The sequence below is a fragment of the Mesoplodon mirus genome (genome assembly GCF_964341445.2).
Source record: "Mesoplodon mirus genome assembly, chromosome: 9".
NCBI lineage: Eukaryota > Metazoa > Chordata > Mammalia > Artiodactyla > Ziphiidae > Mesoplodon > Mesoplodon mirus.
This window is the reverse complement of record NC_138985.1, coordinates 114,869,272-114,889,174: the sequence shown is the minus strand read 5'-3', so window position 1 is coordinate 114,889,174 and position 19,903 is coordinate 114,869,272. Positions and strand designations below refer to the sequence as shown.

Sequence of the window (19,903 nt, the reverse complement as noted above, 5' to 3'; positions counted from 1 at the left end):
GGGCAGTCGAAGCGAACACTGAGCCTGTCGTGGGGAACCTCACCAGTCACCAAGAGCAGCTGCCTTGCCAGGGGCATCCTGGCGGCCAGGGGCCCCTGGAAACCACGCGTGTGACGGGAAGGGCCACCCTCGAGCAGCCCGTGCCGTTCCGGCTCCCTCGACACCAGCTCCTGGGAGGTGTCCGGGAGATGACGGCCCAGGGGATGCGGAGCTGGGACAGTCCTGACGAAGGCGGCCTCCCTGCCCCCCTTCAGACGAATCAGTTGTTAAAAGGGGGATGTACTTTCCAAAGTCACGTGCAACACAGTATTTAAAAAGCTTTGAAATGTGTTTTTTACCAGATACTCATTTTTAATTATTTATTTATTTATTTATTTATTTTTGGCTGTGTTGGGTCTTCGTTTCTGTGCGAGGGCTTTCTCTAGTTGTGGCAAGCGAGGGCCACTCTTCATTGCGGTGCACGGGCCTCTCACTGCTGTGGCCTCTCCCGTTGCGGAGCACAGGCTCCGGACGTGCAGGCTCAGTAGTTGTGGCTCACGGGCCTAGTTGCTCTGCAGCATGTGGGATCCTCCCAGACCAGGGCTCGAACCTGTGTCCCCTGCATCGGCAGGCGGATTCTCAACCACTGCGCCACCAGGGGAGCCCAGCTTTGAAAAATTTTGACAACTCCTGTCTGGCAATCCCCTGCCAGTTGTTTGTTTTGCTGAGTAGTTCTAAAGATTTCAGTAAGTTTTTTAAACAGTTCCTTTCAAGAGAATTTTAAAAATACCCATCACTTTCCTCATGCTTTTGGTTCCTGTGGCTCCCTTGGGAACAAAATACTGAAAACAGTTTCCATAACAATTTTTCTTTTTCCCTTGCAAGAATATCTGCTTGTTATTGTTGGATATTGGGGTTGATGTGAATTTTTTGTAAGTGCCCTGCTGTGTGTGTGTTAGAAAAGCGAAGCCTGTGGATAGAATTCCTGGAATCTGGGAACAGAGTCACAGTGACCCCGCAGAGCCACCCCCGTGGAGGTCGCGTGTGGAGGAGCAGCGCCTGGGGTGCGTGTAGCGTTCAGGGAGGAGGCCCATGTGCTGAGGGGTTCTCACGCCTGTTAAACGGTCTCTTCCAGGGTCTCGGGACCAGCGGTGACCTTCAGGGTGCGCGCCAACGTCCAGAACGTGACGGCGGCGGACGCTGCGAAGGTGGCAGGTGAGGCTGCTTCCGCTTAAGCGCACGTGCCCACCCGGGCAGGGAGGGGGGCCAGCTGCTCAGAAGACAGCCGTCTCCCCAGAACCCCGATGCTCATCGGGTGGTGCCCGGAGGGGAGTGGCTGGCCTCCTGGGGAGGGGCGGGGGACGGCGACCGCACTGCTCCCTCGGATAGAAAGCGGTGTAGGGGCGGGGCTCCGGCCTCTGCGATGACCCCGTGTGGACAAAACGATGCCCTTGTGCTTTGAGGTTTCCCGTCCCGTCCCAGCCCAGCCGCTCACACGGGCTTCACCGTGTCCACCTGGCCCACGAGAGCACGGGACGAAAGTCTGAGTAGCCCAGTGCTTGACCTCTTAGAGCCCAGCCCGTCACCCGCTCATGCATTTTGAGATCTTCTGGGGGGGTCCCAGCGTGTGGTTGGTGTTTGTCACTGAATGAAAAACGCAAAGCTCAGAATGTGGGGTGTGTACGAAGGCTGCTTTCTCCTGCACCCCACGTTTGTTTTCAGCTACTGAAAACTTGTGTAAAATGTACAGTCTTTCCGCCCAGTAAGAAAAATATAGGAAACGTAACAGAACCTGAGCCTGATGGTTTCCAGTAACTCAGTGGGAAGGACTCCCGTGCTTCATGGTCCTTTGTAAGCGCAGTGACTGAATGCACCGACCCAGACACAGCAGAAAATGACTCTCTGTTTCAGCCAATCCTGTATGTGGCTAAATATATGAACTATTTTTAATGAAACTTACATTTTCACCCCAGTGTACAATGCAGCACGGTATTCTGGCTGATTTAGAGATCTGGACATTTAGTTCTCGTCAATTGCGGTATCATCTTATGGCGTCTTATTAACTTAAAGTTTCTTTATCCAGTGATGGGCAACAGGGCATAAAAATAGCTGTAACACCCTATTTTGGTTGCTGTTGGCTTTTCCTTGTAGGATATTTTGGTGCCCTTAGGAACTCTGATTTGCTGAAAGGAATGATTTGGGGAACAGAATTTTTGGTTAAAGAAGAATTCCTTGTGGAGTTGTACTACTTCCCAGAAAGCCTGTGGAGAGGTGACGCGCACGCCCCCGGCCCACACGCCTCCCAGGCTTCCTTTCACTGTAAGGGGTGGAGCTCGGGGTCCAGCTGAGCAGAGCAGCCTAGTGGGTCCCAGAGAAAGGAAGTCAGCAGATTCCATTCTAAACACTGCTGGCTGAAAAGGAGCGGAATTCCGTGTTAATGGCTTCGCTCTGTGTGACCACGGGCTCTCTTTCCCTGCGCAGCACCCATTTTATGGTCCTCGTTCTTCAGCAAAAGAGATTATTGAGTATATTTAAGACCAAATCAGTTATCATTTTTTACCCAGAAATGCATTAACAATTGTTCCATAATTGGCAATTCATCCCAGTACTGGGAAGTAATACTTTCAAAATTGGATTTGCTGGAACTTAAGGACGCTCTGAATGGAATAAAATGGAATGAAGTCTTTTTATCTTTTAGAATTGTGACAATATATTCATGACAATGGCATTTCATTTATTTTATTGCTTTCTGTGGGAAATGAGGTTGATTATTTGAAGTCTGGTTCCTTGGTCATTTTAAATGTGGTCACATCAGGTACTGAGGGGGAAATTGCACGTGCAGTTTGAGTGTCGTATCAACAACCCTCTAAATACTGAAATTTCCGAATTACATTTTCGTGAACCAGTGTAGCTGTGCCAGCCAGGGTGTTTCTTGCTTGTGCAAAATGGATGACATATGTGCATAATTTAGAAACTTCATTTCTTTTGTATTTTAAATAATTTCATGATGTTATGGATGTACCTGATGCTATACAGGGAAAGGATTACGGAGGAGAGTCTGTGACCATAGGATCTGAGCGTTTGGCGGCAGAAATGCCAAACTGTGGTGGCACCTCGACCCCGGCCACCTTGAGGGCGTGTTTGCTGCCACCAAGAGAAGCAGCCTCCTCCAGTGCAGGGTCCACGTAGGGGTGGACGTGACCCCGTGTTATCAGGAAGAGTTTGAACTTAGAAGGACGTTTTGTGGCTCCAGTTTTAGAAGATGATGTGGCATCTTACTAGCGTTTTGGCGGCACTGTGGGCGGGGCCGGCAGGATGGGCCGCGTACAGACCGCACAGCCTTCCGCCCGCGTGTCGGCGCCCCTGCAGATCCCAGGACCGTTTGCCCTTGGTTCTCACCGTGGGGCTTCCTGGTGCTGTGCTGTGCGCCCCTCTTATTACCAGCAAAGGGAGACGTGACCCTGTGATGGAGTTCAAAGGGCATTTCCTTGGCCTATTCTGCACAGGGTGGTACAGAACTTAATGAAGAGTCGTGTAGCTGATGACACGTCTGTCCCCATCAGACATGGTCCGTGTTTGTCCTGAAAGGTGGATGCAGTGGGTTTCCTTATATGGGTGGTTCTTTCCTGGGCATTAATTAATGAACTTGGGCGTGGACGTCAGGTGTGAGTGAACAGTGGTTCCCAGGTGACACTGCCTGTGTTCAGAGCACACAGAGAACACGGGTGGTTGCATTCAGTCTTCATGGCCACGTCATCTAGTCAAATTGAGCAGGACAGAAAAATCCTTCTCTCATTCTTCATTTTCTCGGTAGCTTATCCTTAAGTAACGTATTTCTAACCCGTGTGTGCGTCTCCCTTCAGGGAGGATGTGCTTGATCACCTTTAGAGGAAGCATGCGCTTTGCTCCCCGCGCCCTGCAGAGACGCCTGCCCCGTGGCCCCCGGGGCCGTGGCCTCTTGCGTGCGCTGCGCGTCCCTCCTGCCCTGAGATCGGCCGTGTCTGCTACCCTCCCAGGGGCCTTTTCAGCCTCAGCTCCTCTTTGCTGGGGTGTTTGACTCGTGACTGTCCGGCAGGTGACGGGCCTGGCTCAGCGGTTTGTCTCCCTTGGATCTTAGCGACACCAGCTGCGTCCTGTCTAATCCAAGCTCTGGCCTCAGCACTCGGCTTCCATTCTTCCTCTGGGCTCATTTCAAGTAACACACGTGATTTTAAATCTTAGCATCTCCTGTTTGGAGAACGATGCCTTTAAACACTGTCGGGTGCGAGCCCAGGGCTGGGAACCGGGACAGCTGGACGCCAAGACCCACCCCGGACCGTGAGCTCTGCCCAGCCTCCGGGTGAGGGGGGCAGGCATGTCCTTCTGCAAAGTGCGATGCAGTCGCTCCTGGGAGAACGGAGTGACCCCTGCTGTGATGCCCACGCAGCGCAGCCGTCTGGACGGCCGACCAGGCTTCTCCCTGACGGGCGCACCACGCGAGGCCCAGGCCACAGGGACATCTGCAGAGCCCGGCCTTCAGAGGAGGGGACGCCTCACCTGGGTGCTTGTCGGGGGGGGCTCTGAGGACCAGCATGGGTGCCAGGTGGGCTGGAGGGGAGAAGGGGGCTGTGCAAGGGGCAGCCACGGGGCCGGGCGGGGCCGGCAGCTTGACTCTCACCCGAATCAACTCGCAGCGGAGCCTCTGGGTCCACGAGAAGGGCTCAGCGAGTTCATGGCGGCCTGTGGGGTCAGCGCTGCCTTCCTGACACCCAGGGGGCTTGGCCGCACCTGCACGAGGAATCCCAGAACAAGGAGGCTGCCGGCCCAGGGGATGAGGGGCTCCTTGCGGTAGCGCCAGCTGCACACACAGCTTCCCCCGACGGCCCGGGCTGCTTGCCGTGGTCACACCCTCTGTTCTCGCCTGGGACGCAGTGCCTGCACCTGTGAGTGTGGGCAGGCAGCTGTGCGTGTAGGTACCCGAAACCAGTTTTGCGCCCAGTGTGCTTTCATTGTGATTGAGAGACCGGAGTAAATGCTACAGGGACTGGTGAGCCCTGGAGCTGGAAGGAAGGCTGTGCTTTTTCACCAAGACTGAGGAGGGTGCTTTGGAAGTGCTCGCACAGTCCAGCTGCTCAGAAGCCGTGCTGTTCTGCAGGGGCGTGGGGTGCCTGGGAAAAGCTGGGAAAAGCCAAAGCCTACAGGGACTCTCATCTTCTCCAAGACGTAACGCGAGAGGATCGGAGGATGTTTTAAGTAAAAGGGACGTCGGGGTTCCTCCTGATCCGCGCCTTGTGACACAGATGAGAAACACAGGCCAGAGTGGCGGCGGGCTTGTGGTGGGACGCAGGGAGCCTGCGGGGTCCGCTGACCGGCCTGTGGCAGCAGGCGGGGAGTGGCCTGGTCTCAGCTCTCCAGGCAGTTCTGGCGCGGTCGCCTCGCAGCCTCGGGCAGGTTCCAGGTCGAGGGCCCGTGAAGCCTGGCTGAACCTCGGGGGTCACCAGCGACGGGCAGGGGGCCCTGCAGGGTCAGCTCACCTGCTGCTCCCATTTCAGCAGGCGGGTTGGCGGACGCGGCGCCCGAGGACTGAAGCGGGAAGACAGGCAGCAGAGGGAACCGGCCGGGGGCCTGGGGACTCGGCAAGGGTCTCGGACTCCAACAGGGTGATTCCGGAAAAGAAACTGAATAGTTTTTCAGCTCTGTCTGTCGTGTATCCTGTGTTGTTACCTGGAAGGGACAAGCTTGCTTTATTTCGCTGAATGGATAGACTGTGTGTTTCCAAAGCAAAGTGCGCGACAGAGGCCCGTCCTCCCGCTGGCCGTCAGATGCATCCTCCATGTCTGCCGTCCAGGAACGAGGCTCATCTGGGCCAGGGGTCACCATGGCCGAGTGAACGTTCCCCCTCCGTAGAGGGAATATGGCCTGGAGCCCCTGCTTTAGCGGGTGCTTGTGCTTTTCCTGAGGATGAGAAAGGAGTCTAAGGCCTGTTCGGGAGGAAGCAGGGGTGGTGACGGCTGCATCCTGGATGGATTCGCGACCAGCTGCAGAACACACGTTGGGTGGAAAGGTGCCGCTCTTGCTCCTGGCAACAATGAATCTGTTAACAGTCACAACACGCTGTCCTCTGGGGGCTCTTCCAGCGTCTGCAGGACTCAGCTCGGGAAGGTCCTGTGATAACAGTTGAGGCTGTTGCCTCTTCACACTCACGTGAAGACAGAATCTGCTTCTGTCCGGATAGACCTGGAGACCTGCCTGCAGACGGATCTCCTGGCTCATCCTCGGTCCCAGAAGGGTATTTTCTGGCTTCTTTGGGGCACCCCCTCCCACTGCTACAGCCCCCAGCAGAGTGGACGGGAGGCTGAGACCAGGCGTTTTCAGGGCCCGGGCCTCACTTTCCTCCTGGGATCTGGCTGGCTGCCTCGGAGTTGGATGCAATCCAGAGCCGAGGGCTGTTCGTGGGCACCTGTCAGTGTCAGAACCAAATGCCGACACGATGCGATCCTGCAAAGGCAGAGTCGGGGTCGAACGAGAGTCGGGACGGGAGTGGAGTCCAGAGCTTGGGGGTCCTGGGGGGCCAGACCCACGCGGGTTCTGGAAGCTGTCAGCATTGGCCGGGGCTGGGCGTGCGAGGGTGGAAACGTGGACCCGGGCTGGCCTGCTTACTCACTGGCCAAACGCGCGTGCAGAACTGGGGAGTGGGAAGGGGCCGGCTTAGCTTCGAGGCGTCCACGCCGAGGACTTGTACGTCCTGTTGTCTCTGGGGTCAAGGCGTCTCCTGGAGCTGCTTTTAGTCGAGGCCAGTTTCCCACTTACCAGTCACTGGTTGGTACCAACGCAGGGCGGCCAAGTGCCAGGCCCTGTGCCGGCAGTGGGGATGCTGGGGTGACGGAACAGAGACTGGGCTCTGGTGAAGGTGCAGCCCGGCGGGGGAGACGGAGGAGGAGGACGTACACATGCAGCGCGATGTGATACGGCGCGGCACGGGGCAACGTGACGTGCTCTATGGCGTAGTCCAGTAAGGTGCCAGGTAATGCAGTGTCGCATCGCGTGCACTGTCACATGATGTAATTTTGTCATTACGTAATTATTTGCTATTACCTGACATTGTATAGTACGTGATATAGCGTGACGTGGTGGATGGTATGTTACAGCATAGCGGTATATGCAGCAGTACGATGTAACGTACTGTAAGACAGCACACCGTACGGTAGTGTACCGTACATCACATCGCCTCAGGGAATGTGGAGCGGTCTGAAGAGAAATCAGGCAGGGCATGGGCGCTGGACGGGTCGGGACGGGAGCTGGTTTAAATGGTGGCCAGACAAGGCCCCGAGCAGCCATAGAGACAGAAGCCGAGGTTGCCAGCAGCCAGGCCTCCATGCACGAGCAGTGGGATGTCTGCATCTCTGGGTCGGGGCCCTGGATCTGGGAGTTGGCGACTCGATGCCCAGCACATCCTTGGAGTCTGTTTGTGGTTGTCAAGGTGGGTTTTGTAGTCTCACGCTTACAAGCCCCGTTTCCTTCCTTCCTTCTCCTTCCCTCTTCCCGCTCTGTGCTGGTGCCAGGAGTCACAGAGAACCAGACAGAACAGGTCTTGTCCTCTCCAAGCCTGGTGTCTGCTGGAAAGAGAGACACTGTGGCCCAGACAGCCTGAGAAGGCAGGGAGCGCTTCCTGGAGGAGGCGTCTCGCGGGAACACTGGGGTTCACGAGGGGGAGTGATGGGCCCAGACCTGCAGTTTTAATTGTGACACATAACACTTCTGAAAGCTCCCGGCTTCAGCTCGAGGGGTGTATGGGGAGACGAGGTGCGCTAGAGGTGTTTCTGTGGTCCAGAGGGACACGCGTCACGGATGGGGACACGGCGACATCGTGGGTGAGGTCACGGGGGCCCTGGGGACACGTCTGCTGGACCTGGTGTATGATGACGGTGCTGGGTGTGCGAGAAGCATCCAGGCTGAGGGCACCAGATTTTCTGGCTGGGTCACCCGGGCAGAGGGGCGTTTGCCGGGCGGTGGGGGGGACAGGAGGCACTCAGGACAGGATGACATGTTATGGGGACGCGGTAAGTGCGGTTTGGCCCATGTGCGTCTGGGGCCCCGAGTCTCCAAGAGTGACACATGCAGGTGCAGCTGGAGAGAAGCGGCCCCGGCAGCCCCGAGCTGACCCGAGCTGGACAGGTGCCACCTGAGCAGCTGCTGTCTGCAGAGGGCAGACTTCTCGGTCACACGGGCCCCGCCCAGCCCTGTGACCTATGGCCCAGCCCTCTGGGGCCCTCTGACCTCAGACAGGCTGCTCCACACTGAGTCCCAGTTGGCTCGTGTGAAAATGACGCAGGAACCCTGATCCACAGGACAGTCGAGTGCTGGGTAAGGGCGTGCTGAGGAGCGGGCCCCCAGTGGGCAGTGTCCTGTGAGCTGCCCCTGGGATGTGGTTGCCAGACTCCTTCCCTACATGTGGGCCGCCCCCTCCACTGCCACAGCCCTCGGCCCCAGGGGCTCAGTGCTGATCTCAGTGGTCGGGGCGTAGCCGGCCGCCCTTGGGGGAGGTGACCCACCACGTGCGGGGCTCAGGTGGATGCTGTGTCCAGTGATGGGGCTCCGGCCCCCCGGCGACACGCAGAGGACATGCGCTGCTGTCCCTTTGCTCTTCTGCTTAGTGAGTGTCCAAAACCCTAGTCCTTCCAAGTCACACAACTGTTCCCACAGTTGATCGTTGTGACGCTTCGTCGGCACGTGACTGCTGTTCCTCCCCATCTCAGCACAAACCTGAGCGTCTTTGTGCCTAAGTGGAAGGTGGCTGGTTTTAAAAATAGGGCTGTGGCCGCAGTGCGAGACAGGCACCCACAGGAAGAGACGCAGTGACAGCACGGGCGGGCCACCCGGCAGCGTGCTGGGACGGACAGTGTGGCCCGTGGCCAGGGCCTCCCTCAGCAGTTTCCAGCGGCCCTCCTGCCCCCGGCCGCGCAGCTGGGCGAGCGCAGTGTGTCCAAGCCACCTCCCCAGTGCTCTCTGGCTGCACCAGTCCCCATGGCAACGGCGGAACAGCGGAGCAGCCGTGAACATGTTTCCCTGTTTCTGTGGGCCAGCTGCTCCAGGTGGGGTCTGAGTAGAGGCTCCCAGCCCGCCCCTCCCCGGCCCCAACGATGCTGGGTTAGTAAGCCTGGAGCCCTGTGCAGACCTGGGGGGCCTCCTTCCTCCTGGGTGGCCGTCGGACCAGCTCTACGGCCAAGCTCAGGTCTTTGACACTTGAGGTGTCCTGATGCTATAATTTCAGAGGCCCTGTGACGCCTAACTGTTTAACAGATTCTTCCCACGAGCCCTTCAGTGTCTGAGCCCCTCACCATTTCTCCTAGACGCACCTGCAGCATGGAGCCCCTCCGCACACCTGGCAGCCATGGGCGGTCACCTGCCTGGCCCAGGGCAGGTCCCGCAGATGCTGGGATCAGGAGAGGCACCTCTCGCCGCAGAACAGAGGAGGATCAGGAGCCGAGAGCCCCCTGCAGGGGGAGGGGGGCTGGGCCCTGGCTTTGTCTGTTGGCACTTGGGCAGGAAGCCCTTGGAAACTGGTGGGGATATTTGTCACAGGAAGGTCTCACTGTTAGCAGGCTGCTGAGGCCAGCGCTGCCTTCCTGGGCTTGTTTCCCACCCACTTGCCCGTTTTCCTCCTGCACAGGGACACTGAGGCTCCAATGGCCCATTCTTGAAAATGAGCCCCTAATTACAGGGCACGCTGGTACCCCGAGTCCTTCTAGTTACAGGGCACGCCGGTGTCTGAAGTCCATGTAGTTTACAGGGCATGCCGGTACCTGAGGTCCATCTAATTTACAAGCGACGTTGGTACCCCAAGTCCATCTAATTCACAGGGGATGTTGGTACCTCAAGTCCATCTAATTCACAGGGGATGTTGGTACCCTGAGTCCATCTGGCCTTGAGACACAAGTCTGAAAAGGTACCGTGTGCATCGGGGAGCTGCGGTAACTCCGTGGGTGGCTGGGTTATGGGACAGCAGCCCTTGGGGTGATGCTGAATATGTGACATGCAAATCAGCCAGCAAACAAAAGGCTCCACGGGATGGCATGTGAGCCCAGCTGGAGCAGCTCCCACGGCCCTCTCTTTGGGAAGAGGAGTATGCACCACACGGTGGGCACCGACTTCCAGGCGAGCTGGCTGCAGGATCGCCCGCAAGCTAAGAGCCAGTCAGCACGGGCTCCAGTCCCAGCTTGGCCCGGCGTCCCCTCTGCTCTTTCTTGGCAGCCAACGTTGGGGACACAGACCCGCAAGAGTGGGGACCAGGGTTCGGAGCTGAGTCCCAGCCCCCGTCCTGCAGCTCCGTCCTGTGACGGCTCCTTTGTCGGACTCCCGGCTCCTTCTCCGTGGGACGGGACTGGTAATTATGCCCCTGGGGTCGCAGTGTGATTAAGCAACAGAGGAGGAGTTTGGTGTGAGTGAAACTTTGCTTCTACAGGGTTGGCAGGCTGCTGTCGCCGCCCACCTTGGATTCCTGTCGGTTTTGCTTGCCCGGAGTGCGTAGTGTTCTCCGCGTGGCCGGAGCTGCATTGGTGCTTCGTGGGGTTGGACGAAGGGGAACCAGCCGTGTGTGAGGATTGTGGGAGGGTCGCAGGCTGATGCGACCATTGCGTGGTCATTAAACGTGGACCCAGGTCTTCCTGGAGGGGGAGGGAGGTGTGTGGCCACCGTCTGCCCCTGGACTTCCTTCTGCTCGAGGACTGAGGCCCGCAACGTGAGGGCAAAGCCTCGGTGTGGATGGTCACCCAGGGGAAGGTAGCTCCGGAAGGACGCCCGTGGGGTCGATGCCCTCATGCTGATTAAGGCGGTTGTACAATTCCTCCTTTTCCATTTAAAGGCGGTTTGCTCTTTGTCAACACCTTGTCTTATTACAGTTGCAAAGCATGAAAAAGCAAATTCACAATGAAAAGTCTTCAGCAAAAGCAGTGATAGGATTCCCTCCCACAGGATAAAATGGTACAAATAAAGTCTTGCCAATGTCACGACCAAATCGACATCCCCAAACTGCCCCTCGAGGAGGTAACCCAAGCTGCCACTTGTTGGAGAAAACTTGGTCACGATGAGCGAACATAGACGTCCCGGCGAGCCGCATCCTGTAGGTGGTCGCCTGGGTGCAGTGCTTTAACCCTGTGACTTTTAAGAACGAGAACAGTGATACCATCGGCGGGGCCTTCCTGCAGGGGCTGCTGTTTCACCTCTCTTGGCTGCAGAGCTTGGAGCAGGGATGCTCCGCGCTGGGAGACAAGCAGACCACGGGGCAGCAAGGGCAGCACCCCTGGCGCTTCCCCGGCTTCCTCGTTTCTCCTCCTGCGCAGTGAGGGAGTGAAAGGAAAGGGCAGGCCAGGCCCGGAGCCCCTGCACAGGGGCCGCCTGCTTGCCAGGGCTCTGCCTGGGCTGCTGCCCGGGGCCCTGCAGCCCACTGCCCCTGCGGACGCAGCCTGGCCCTTCACGTACCTCCACCGGCTCCTCCTCCAGCCCCCGTGCTGCCCTTCCGGCATCTCCCAGCCCTGCCTCTTCCCCGGACCCCGGACCCCAGACCCCGGACCCCGGATCCGCACCAGCTCAGCAGGAAGCCTCCCAGTCCGCCCGTCACTGCCCACTCGACCCACTAGGCCTCCCCCTCCTCCCCCAGGGGCGGCCCTCGGCCAGGCTGGCTTCCTGCGGCTCCTGGGCAAACCACAGTGGGCACCCAGCCAGGCTCCCGCGTCTGCGTCTGGCCGGCAGCTCTCACCTCCACGCAGGGGAGCGGTGTGGCAGAACGACCGTGTGGCCCCCAAGGCTGCACTTTTACTGCGTGGCCCTCTGCAGAGTCCTAGGATGGTGGTTTTCAGCGTGTGGTCCCCCAGAGCGACCACATCAGTATCGACTGAGACTTGATAAAAGTGCAGATTCCTGGGCCCCCAGGTTTCCTGAAGCCCATACTCTGGGGGGAGGACACAGTCCGTGCTGGAACCAGCCCCACAGGGGCTGCTGCGATGCAGGCACTTGAGAACCTCTGGCTGTTGTAGACAGACATCCCCAGACACCCACCTGAACCTGCGGAGGTCTCCAGACCTGCCACCCGCTGGGGCTTTGCCCACGCAGCGGCGCAGAAGGTATCTGTGGTCGGCGGGGACAGCGATGTGGACAAAAGGAAAATGTGGGCACTTGAAATGGGCCCTGTTTCAAGAGCCGCCCTAAATGGAGGAGTCCTGATTAAAAAGTGCGTTTGTGGCAGTTTCATTTATACGGAAGTAGAAACTTCATCCTAACCCTCCCTCCCCTCCCTCCGCCCATCTGGACACACCTCTGACTGTCCAGGCTGTCCCAGCGCTTCTGCGTTGGCTTTGCTGCTGCTGGAGGAGATGGGAACAAGCCTGCGCTGCCCCCAGCTCTGATGTTGTCATCTGTAGCGATGACTGCTCCCCTGTGATGCTTCCCAGGACGAGGGGAAAGGCCAGAGGGTCTGCTGGCTGCATCCCACTGGTCAGCCTTAGGGACCTGCTATGGGGTCTGCTTGCCAGTGTGACCCGGGCCCACTCGGCTCCTGTCACCGGCTCTTTCTTGCGGCAGCCCGAAGTCCCAGCAGGGCAGGCACCTCCAGAAGGCGGCCCACTGGGTGAGAGCTGGGACCACTCAGAGTCCTAGAGGTAACCTTAACCATAACATCTTCCCGTGGAAAATCATTTTTTGTGTTTCACAATGTTTTGGAACGTCTCCACCGCATTTTGTAAATGCCTCACGTGTCCACCTGGAAGTCGGGACCCCTTTTAGTGCTCAGAGGGTCTTTCTAGGTGGAAGAACTTGGGAGACATTGGGAGATGCAGAGGAAGTGCAGCCCCTTGGGACGCACACCTGGTTAAGGCTGTTTCCCACCTGGAGCCAGAAGGGTGGACCCCTCGGGAAGGAGGGAGGAAGCACCTGGCTGAGAACTCAGCGACCTGGGTTGGGCTGGAACCTGAGGGTGGAGCGTACCCTCATCCGAGCCCTCCTTATTCTCGACTTTAAAGAAACATTTCAGGAACCAAATGATCACGTAACTTTCTTCTTCTAAAATAATACAGAGAGACACTGACATTCTCATGCTCTGGGGTAATCTCCATTCTGAATATGAAATGTCTCATCCTTTAAGAAAAGTCAGATTTCGTTTATCTGTAATTAAATCCAGAATGTGTTATTATTTGAAGGCCCTCGTGGATTTTCAACTCTGTTCTAAAAATGAATTGAGTGAGGGACTTCTCTGGCGGCCCAGTGGTTAGGACTCCGCGCTTCCACCACAGGGGGCGCGGGTTCCCTCCCTGGTCGGGGACCTAGATCCCGCATGCCCCGCGGTGCGGCCAAAAAAAAAAAATGAACGAGTGAAACGGTTCCCAGCACCAGTTTAATGAATGGTTCCACTTGCTGTACTGTCCACCCACTGTGGAAACAAGAGTCCTGAAGCATCCATGGACTTGACCTGCGGCTGTGCTGTTGCCGTGACCCCGTCCACCCCGCGCACAGCGCCGCTGGCAGACACCCTTCTCGTAAGGCACAGCTGGCGGCCTCTGTGCCTCTCAGACACTCAACCTGAGACTTACCTTCACACGGCCAGGACACCACTGGAGAACAGCTGGCGCTGGAGGCCCGAGCGCCGAGGGTGGGTCACCAGCCTCTCCTGGAGGTTCCCCAGGACGTGTCCACGCCGGCCTCTGAAAGGAGCCCTCATGGGGACAGCACACCTGTGGCCAGTTAGGGAGCTTCTCTGCAGCTCTCCGCCAGGCAGCCCCACGATACTCCTCGGAGCTCGCGGCCAGGGTAAAGGCCGTGTTCCGGGGAGCTCAGGATTCCTACCAGGAGGCGCTGAGAGTTGCTGAGCCCATTGTTTCTCCTTGCCCTGATGGCCTGGAGCCTCACGCTTGGACTCCGTGCCCACGCGTTCACCGTTTCCCACCCGGGAGCATGGCGTATACTGTTTCCTGTCACGTGTCATGTCTGTTGTATCCTGTCTCGCTGTGTCCCATCCTGTATTGCTGTTTCACACCGTGTCCTACTGTGTCGTGTCACTGCCCCGAGCTCCTTGGGAGCTGCTTTCCGTCCCCTCGGAAGCCGGCGGAGCATCAGCCATCACTGCCGTTAGCTGCTCATGCCCCGCGTGGGCCGTCGGTCCTGACTTTCTAGGGGACACCAGACAACCTGCAGTTCTTTGGACGGTCATGTGCACAGGGTCATGAGGACCCCATCCAGCTGCACTTGGAGGACCGTGCGACCGACCAGTAGTCCCGCTCATGGGAGGGGACCTTCCACCTCCCTGCCTATAACCAGCAGGTGTCCCCCAGCAGATGGCCTTCTGGAAGTCACTGCAATGGGTGGGGTCAAGGTTATGTGGAGGAAGACGGTGTCATTGAGAAAAGGGTTCTGAGAAAGATGGAGCCATTGGCATCCTTCAGATACAGCGAGTAGGCAGCTCTGTGTAGAAGGCTCCTTGGGTAGGCAGCTCTGGGTGGACGGCTCTCTGTGTGGACGGCTGTGTGTGTAGACGGCGCTCTCTGTAGACGGCTCTCTGGGTGGACAGCTCTCTGTGTGGACGGCTATCTGCGTAGGCAGCTCTGGGTACATGGCTCTCTGGGTGGACGGCTCTCTGTGTGGACGGCTGTGTGTGTAGACGGCGCTCTCTGTAGACGGCTCTCTGGGTGGACAGCTCTCTGTGTGGACGGCTATCTGCGTAGGCAGCTCTGGGTACGTGGCTCTCTGGGTAGACAGTTCTCTGTGTGGACGGCTCTCGGTGTGGGCGGCTCTCTGCGTGGACGGCGCTCTGTGTGGAGCTGTCTGTGTGGACGGCTAAGCAGTGACTCTGAGCGGAAGCAAATGAGGCCCCTGGCACAGAGCCGCCCACGGCAGTACAGTCAGTGCTCGGCCCCCCATCGCCTGGGCCTTTAGAGTGGCCACACAGACCACACGCGAGGGAGAGCATGGCGCAGGCATCTGTGTTATGTTTCTCTCACACCTGGACCCGGATGCTTTGGCCGCAGGGCCAGGAGGCGGGCCTGGCGGAGCACCGCACGGAGTGACGCCGCCTCCGCAGGTCAGTGGTTGTGGCGGACGTACGCCTTGCTTAGGGACTTCCGAACGCTTGTCTTAAGAGAGGAGGTTCGTCTCAAGTCACACTTTCCCAAAAGTTGCGTGATTCTGGCTGGAGAGATGGATGTGGTGGGATTGGCGCCTTGACCGAGGCCCCTGCAGGTCGGACTAGAGCAGGGGCGTCTCCGGCTCCTTCTGGAATTGCCAGCAGGGAAGCCAAGCAGGTGAGGGCATTGAAAAGGGAAAGAGGAAACGTGGGTCCCGGTCGCGGACGGAGGCGCGGCGATGCAGCTGCCCGCCTTGCACGTGGCGCGTGTGGGCCTCGCCCCCGGACCCCAGTCCCACCTTCGGTCAGAGGAGCTCTGAGGGTTGCCGAGCAGTGCCTGCAGCCCCGGCACCTGACCAACAGCCCCGTCTCACCTGGCTTTATAGACATCAGGCAGTTCCCACCTTCCCTGGTGAGAACATTGACTTGTGAACCATCAGCAAACGATTCGAAGGGTGTTGATGAAGTGACGTCTGGCAGCCAACCTGTCGGGTTGACCCTCGTCACTGGAAAAGGGTGCTTCAAATCAGAAAGTGGGCCTTGGGGGCCTTAAGTGCCTGACCCCACCTGGGGCACAGGGCAGGAATTTGTGCTGGAAACAAATCCAAGAGAGCCTTCTATGAAGTGGTTTTCCCCACACTTTCCCAGGACTGACGGGGGCTGAGAGAGCAGCACGGCCCCTTGGGCGCTGCCCACAAGGCCAGCCTGCCCTGTCCTTGAGTGTCTGTCTGTAGGAGACGCACCTCTCACCGCCGAGGGGCTGTGATTTATGGAGCATCTGTGAGACCTACCCAGTCTGCAGGAGGAGGGCCTCCCTTTGCCTCGAGATGAGTGGGGTTTGAAGGTGTTGACAGAGCCAGTGAAGGAGGGTGGCCGTTCCAGGCAGAGAGCGGGCAGGAGAGGGCAGGACCCTGTGCAGAGATGTGACCTGGGCCACGGGGGCCTGAGGAGGCAGGGTGGCTGGATCGAGGCTTCAAGGAAGGCGGGGCTGGGCGGTGCCGGTTAGAAGCATCCCTCTGGCGGCCGACCACCACGGGGGCTGCCGGGCAGGCAGAGGCATGGAAACCAGGGCCTCTCCTGGACTGGTCGGCGCTCGGGGCATGGACGCAGGCAGCAGGTGACCCCAGTGGGATTTGATGGACTGGACGGAGGGACCGAAACGTCAGGGGTGAATGGCTCGCGGGATCCCGGCTCTGTCACCTGGCCATGTCCAGGTGGAGGCGTGAGTCGGGGGTGCAGAGTCCGTCCCCACTGCCCCCCGTGGGGCCTCCTGTGGCCACTGGATGCTGGAGAGCTGGGCTGCCGGCAGGCCTCTCCCACCAGCCACGGGAAGGTGTTCGGAAATGCTTGCAGGATAAATCCTGCGTCTCGGAGAGTAATTTAATGTTTGTAAGACCCCGGACTCAGGCAGCTTCGCGGACGTGAGCCCCGCATGGTCCCCGTGGGAAGGTCCACGCTCCCCTCGACCTGCCCTTTTTCTGTGGCCGCCCTGGCATGGGGCGCACGCCCCTCCGGAGGGGGCTCTTCCCGATGCTCCTGTGCATGAGGCCGCCCACCGCCATCCGCGCTGGGGCGGCCGGCTTCCTCTTTGTTCTCAGGACTGGAGCTCGGCCGAGTCAGCGCCGTGTGGGCCACGTCCTGTGCAGCAGTGGTTCCGCCCCACCAGGGCACCTCCACCTCCAGAGACCCCAGATCTGAGCCCCCCTCCATCCAGGGTCTCTGGAAAGGCACCTCCTCCCCACAGGATCCCACTGTCTCTCTGGAATTTCCTTAAATCTTCCACAGTTGGTTTAAACACTATGTAAATGAAGAGAAACTTCCTTACATGCAGCCTCCAGAACACGCCTGTTATGTTTAAATGTTTGTCTTTTACCACACTAAACGGATTTAATCCCTTTAACAGTTTGTAATAAAACACGCAGGAAAGCGTGTTTCCCATTCGGTCGCGATAGTCCTCGCTCTTTGGAGCGCCGCGCGTCGGGTGTGAGATGCTGCAGTGGGTCCTGAACGTTTCTCTTTTTCTCGAATAACCTGTTTTCTTCTATTCCACACTAAGTGGTGGCCTTCCCCCAGAAGCCACCCTGGTGTCACAGGCCTAATGAGGAGATGCAGAGCCCCCGCCCCACTTCTCATGCTCCTCTGGGAAGCCACCGACGTCGCCGCAGCAGTGGCTCCAACCCCGCGGGCGCCCCTCCATCAGGTCCTGTGGCGCGTCTGCCCCGTCGTGAGCTTTTCCACGGTCTGAGCTCCTCTGACGCCCGCTCTCTGCTCCCTGAGATTCTGTCCCAGGCAGACCTTCTGGGTGAGGTTATGGGAACCGCCTCGACTGACGTGATCCGAGGTTGAAAGGACAGCCCCCCCAGACGACGTGGGGGTGAAAAAGCAGAACTTCTGTGTTGCCGTATGGCCGCGGTCAGGGCTCCAAGGAGAGCGCTGTCCAGCAGAGTCCCTTCCCCGAGGCTGATGGGGGCAGGAGCCGGACGGGCGCTCACAGCCCCACGCCCTCCGTCCCCGGCCGGCAGCATCCGCCCTGGCCGAGATCGGGGCCCTCAGGGCCCCCGCGTGGGGCAGGGAGGTGAGAATCAGCCCGAGACCCCCCCGGGTCCTGATGTTTCTGATGGTGAACGGCTGAACCCCAATCACCCACAAGCTCCGTAGTCATTGCTTTTGGCGGAATCCCGGGAGGGCCCTCAGTCCTTCCTTAACTTTGAAAGCCCAGTTTCCAGACGGTTTTTGCTCCTTTCTGAAGAGAAAGAAGCCAAGGAACAGGTGACGGGGCTGTCGGAGGAGGTCACTCACTATAAGAAGATGCTGCGCGTAATAAACGTGAGGATGCGCCCGACAAAAAGTCCCTCGTGGAGTCACTCCGTGTCAATTTAATCCTGCTGTTGAAGAGAACGCCGCCATCTGTTTGAACAGCCTCTTGCCTTCACTGCCCGGGACCCTCTCTGGATCAGAGGCTGAGTGTCCATCACCCGGTGAGCTCATCCGAGGTGACAGCCTCCGACACAGACGGGGACCCTCCTGTCAAGGGCTTCTCGTCAGAGGCAGAGGCCCACGTGTGTACTCACCCCCTCCCCTCGGGCGTGAGCGACGGCGGCTAGTAGCTGCCCTCCCGCTGTGCCAGGTATTCGTCGCAGATTGAAACTTCAGCCTTTGTGCTGCGAGCTGCTGGTGCCTGCAAAGCTGTTTAGGAGGCCTGGCAGCGTTGTCTGTAGGTTCAGTGTGTTTTGACATGTAAATTTACATGAGGCATATTTAATCAGCCACAGTGATATGCTAATTGGATTCATCTGTGAACTGAATAAGACACACATTTGAAGAAAAATGAAGTGAACTTATTACCAGCTGAGACACTTTGTAATCAGTGCTGTGCGTCATCAAAATGCGGAAAGGTCAAGTGCCAGGTATCTGTGGGGACTGGGCTGCCCCGGTTCAGGTCGGCTGTTTTCCTCCTTCCGTAAAACGCAGTGTGACTTGCGAACCCTCAGCAGGGCCGTGTCACTGTCCTGGGTGCTGATTTGCAGGAGCCCTGGGGGCACCCGACACCAGGGCAACCCGTGAATCCATTGTGGATGTGTGAGTGTGTGACCATGAGTGTGAGCGTGCAAAACACAAGGTGAGTGTGCAAGCGCATAAGCACATGTTGGGCGTGTGAGTGTGCAAGGGCCCGCATGCAACGTGAGAGCACTGTGCAAAGCATGGGCGTGAGCATTCAAACGAGTGTGCAAGCATGCAAACATGAGTGCAGGTGTGAGGGAGTGTGCCAGCACAAGCACGCAGGCACGTAGAAGTGGAGAGGAGGGGTGCGTCCCCGGCCTGTCCCCAGCGTCACACCGGACCCCAGGCGCTGAGCTTTGCCCAGAGCACCAGACGGGGCTCCCACCCTCCATGTGCACAGCGCTGTCAGAGCCTGGGGCCCCCCGTGGGGAAGCCGCGCACAGGCCACTGGTGCTCCAGCTGCGCCCGGCTCCACGGTGACAGCACACTCCCCCTCGCTCCCCCAAACACACTCTCTGAGGCGCTGCCAGCCATGATCGCCCTGCTCACCATCACCTCTGCTTCTCATCCTTTACCTGGAACCGGCAGAGGGAGGCTGGAGCTCTCAGACGTGAGGGCCTCTGGGCCTGGGCGCCCCGCTGTGGGGGCAGCACCTCTGGGCTCCGCCCTCTCTGTCCTCATAAGTCTGCTCACCAGCACCCTGCACGCGGTCATTGGGGGCGGGGTGCTTCCCGGACTGTTCCCTGCAGGAACGGCTTTTGTAAATGCAGCAGCGGGTGGAGCGAAACTTACCCAGTGAAGCAGTGGTGGACGGAGACGGTAGTGCAGCTGGACGGAGACGGGGTTGGCGGGGCCTCTGATGTGTCGAGTGTCTTCTTGTAGGGGCAGGGGTGCGAGGGTGATGAATAGGCTTTTCCTTTTCAGGGGGCAGGTGCTTGAGGAACCGGGAACAGTCAGGCAAGACGGCGGGAGAGACAGAATGGGATGGGGCCCTCCCCCCCTCCCCAGCCAGGGATGCCTCTGAACCCTGTGGAGAAAGGAGCCCAGCCTGGCTGCAGAGACGAGGCCGCAACAGGACCGCCGGCACCGGGAGGGTGTGCGCCTGGGGAAGCGGGAGGCCATGGATGCAGGCGCGTGGCCTGTGGGTGGTGAGGAAGCCCCAGGGGAAAGCCTGGGAGCCTGTCTGTGAGCCCCCAGAGGACCCAAAACAGCAGGAGCTTCCTGAGGTGGGTGGCTTCAGGCCTGCAGGTGTGAATCATAAAATCAGGACAAAGTTGAGTTCGTCTTACTTTTGCTGGTTAAGCGAGAGGGCGCTGAGCTAAGGAAACGTGAAGCGCA

The 19,903-nt window shown here is 58.6% G+C and overlaps 1 protein-coding gene across 1 annotated transcript in view; it reads left to right on the top strand.

Annotated features, from left to right (window-relative positions):
• PTPRN2 (protein tyrosine phosphatase receptor type N2) overlaps positions 1–19,903 on the top strand; it is a gene marked incomplete at its 5' end in the record, with an annotated part of 710,841 nt that overhangs the window by 300,272 nt on the left and 390,666 nt on the right. The window contains one exon of the mRNA XM_082632697.1: positions 1,115–1,194. Coding sequence (XP_082488823.1) covers positions 1,115–1,194 — 80 coding nt within the window. The remainder of the gene's footprint in view (positions 1–1,114; positions 1,195–19,903) is intronic.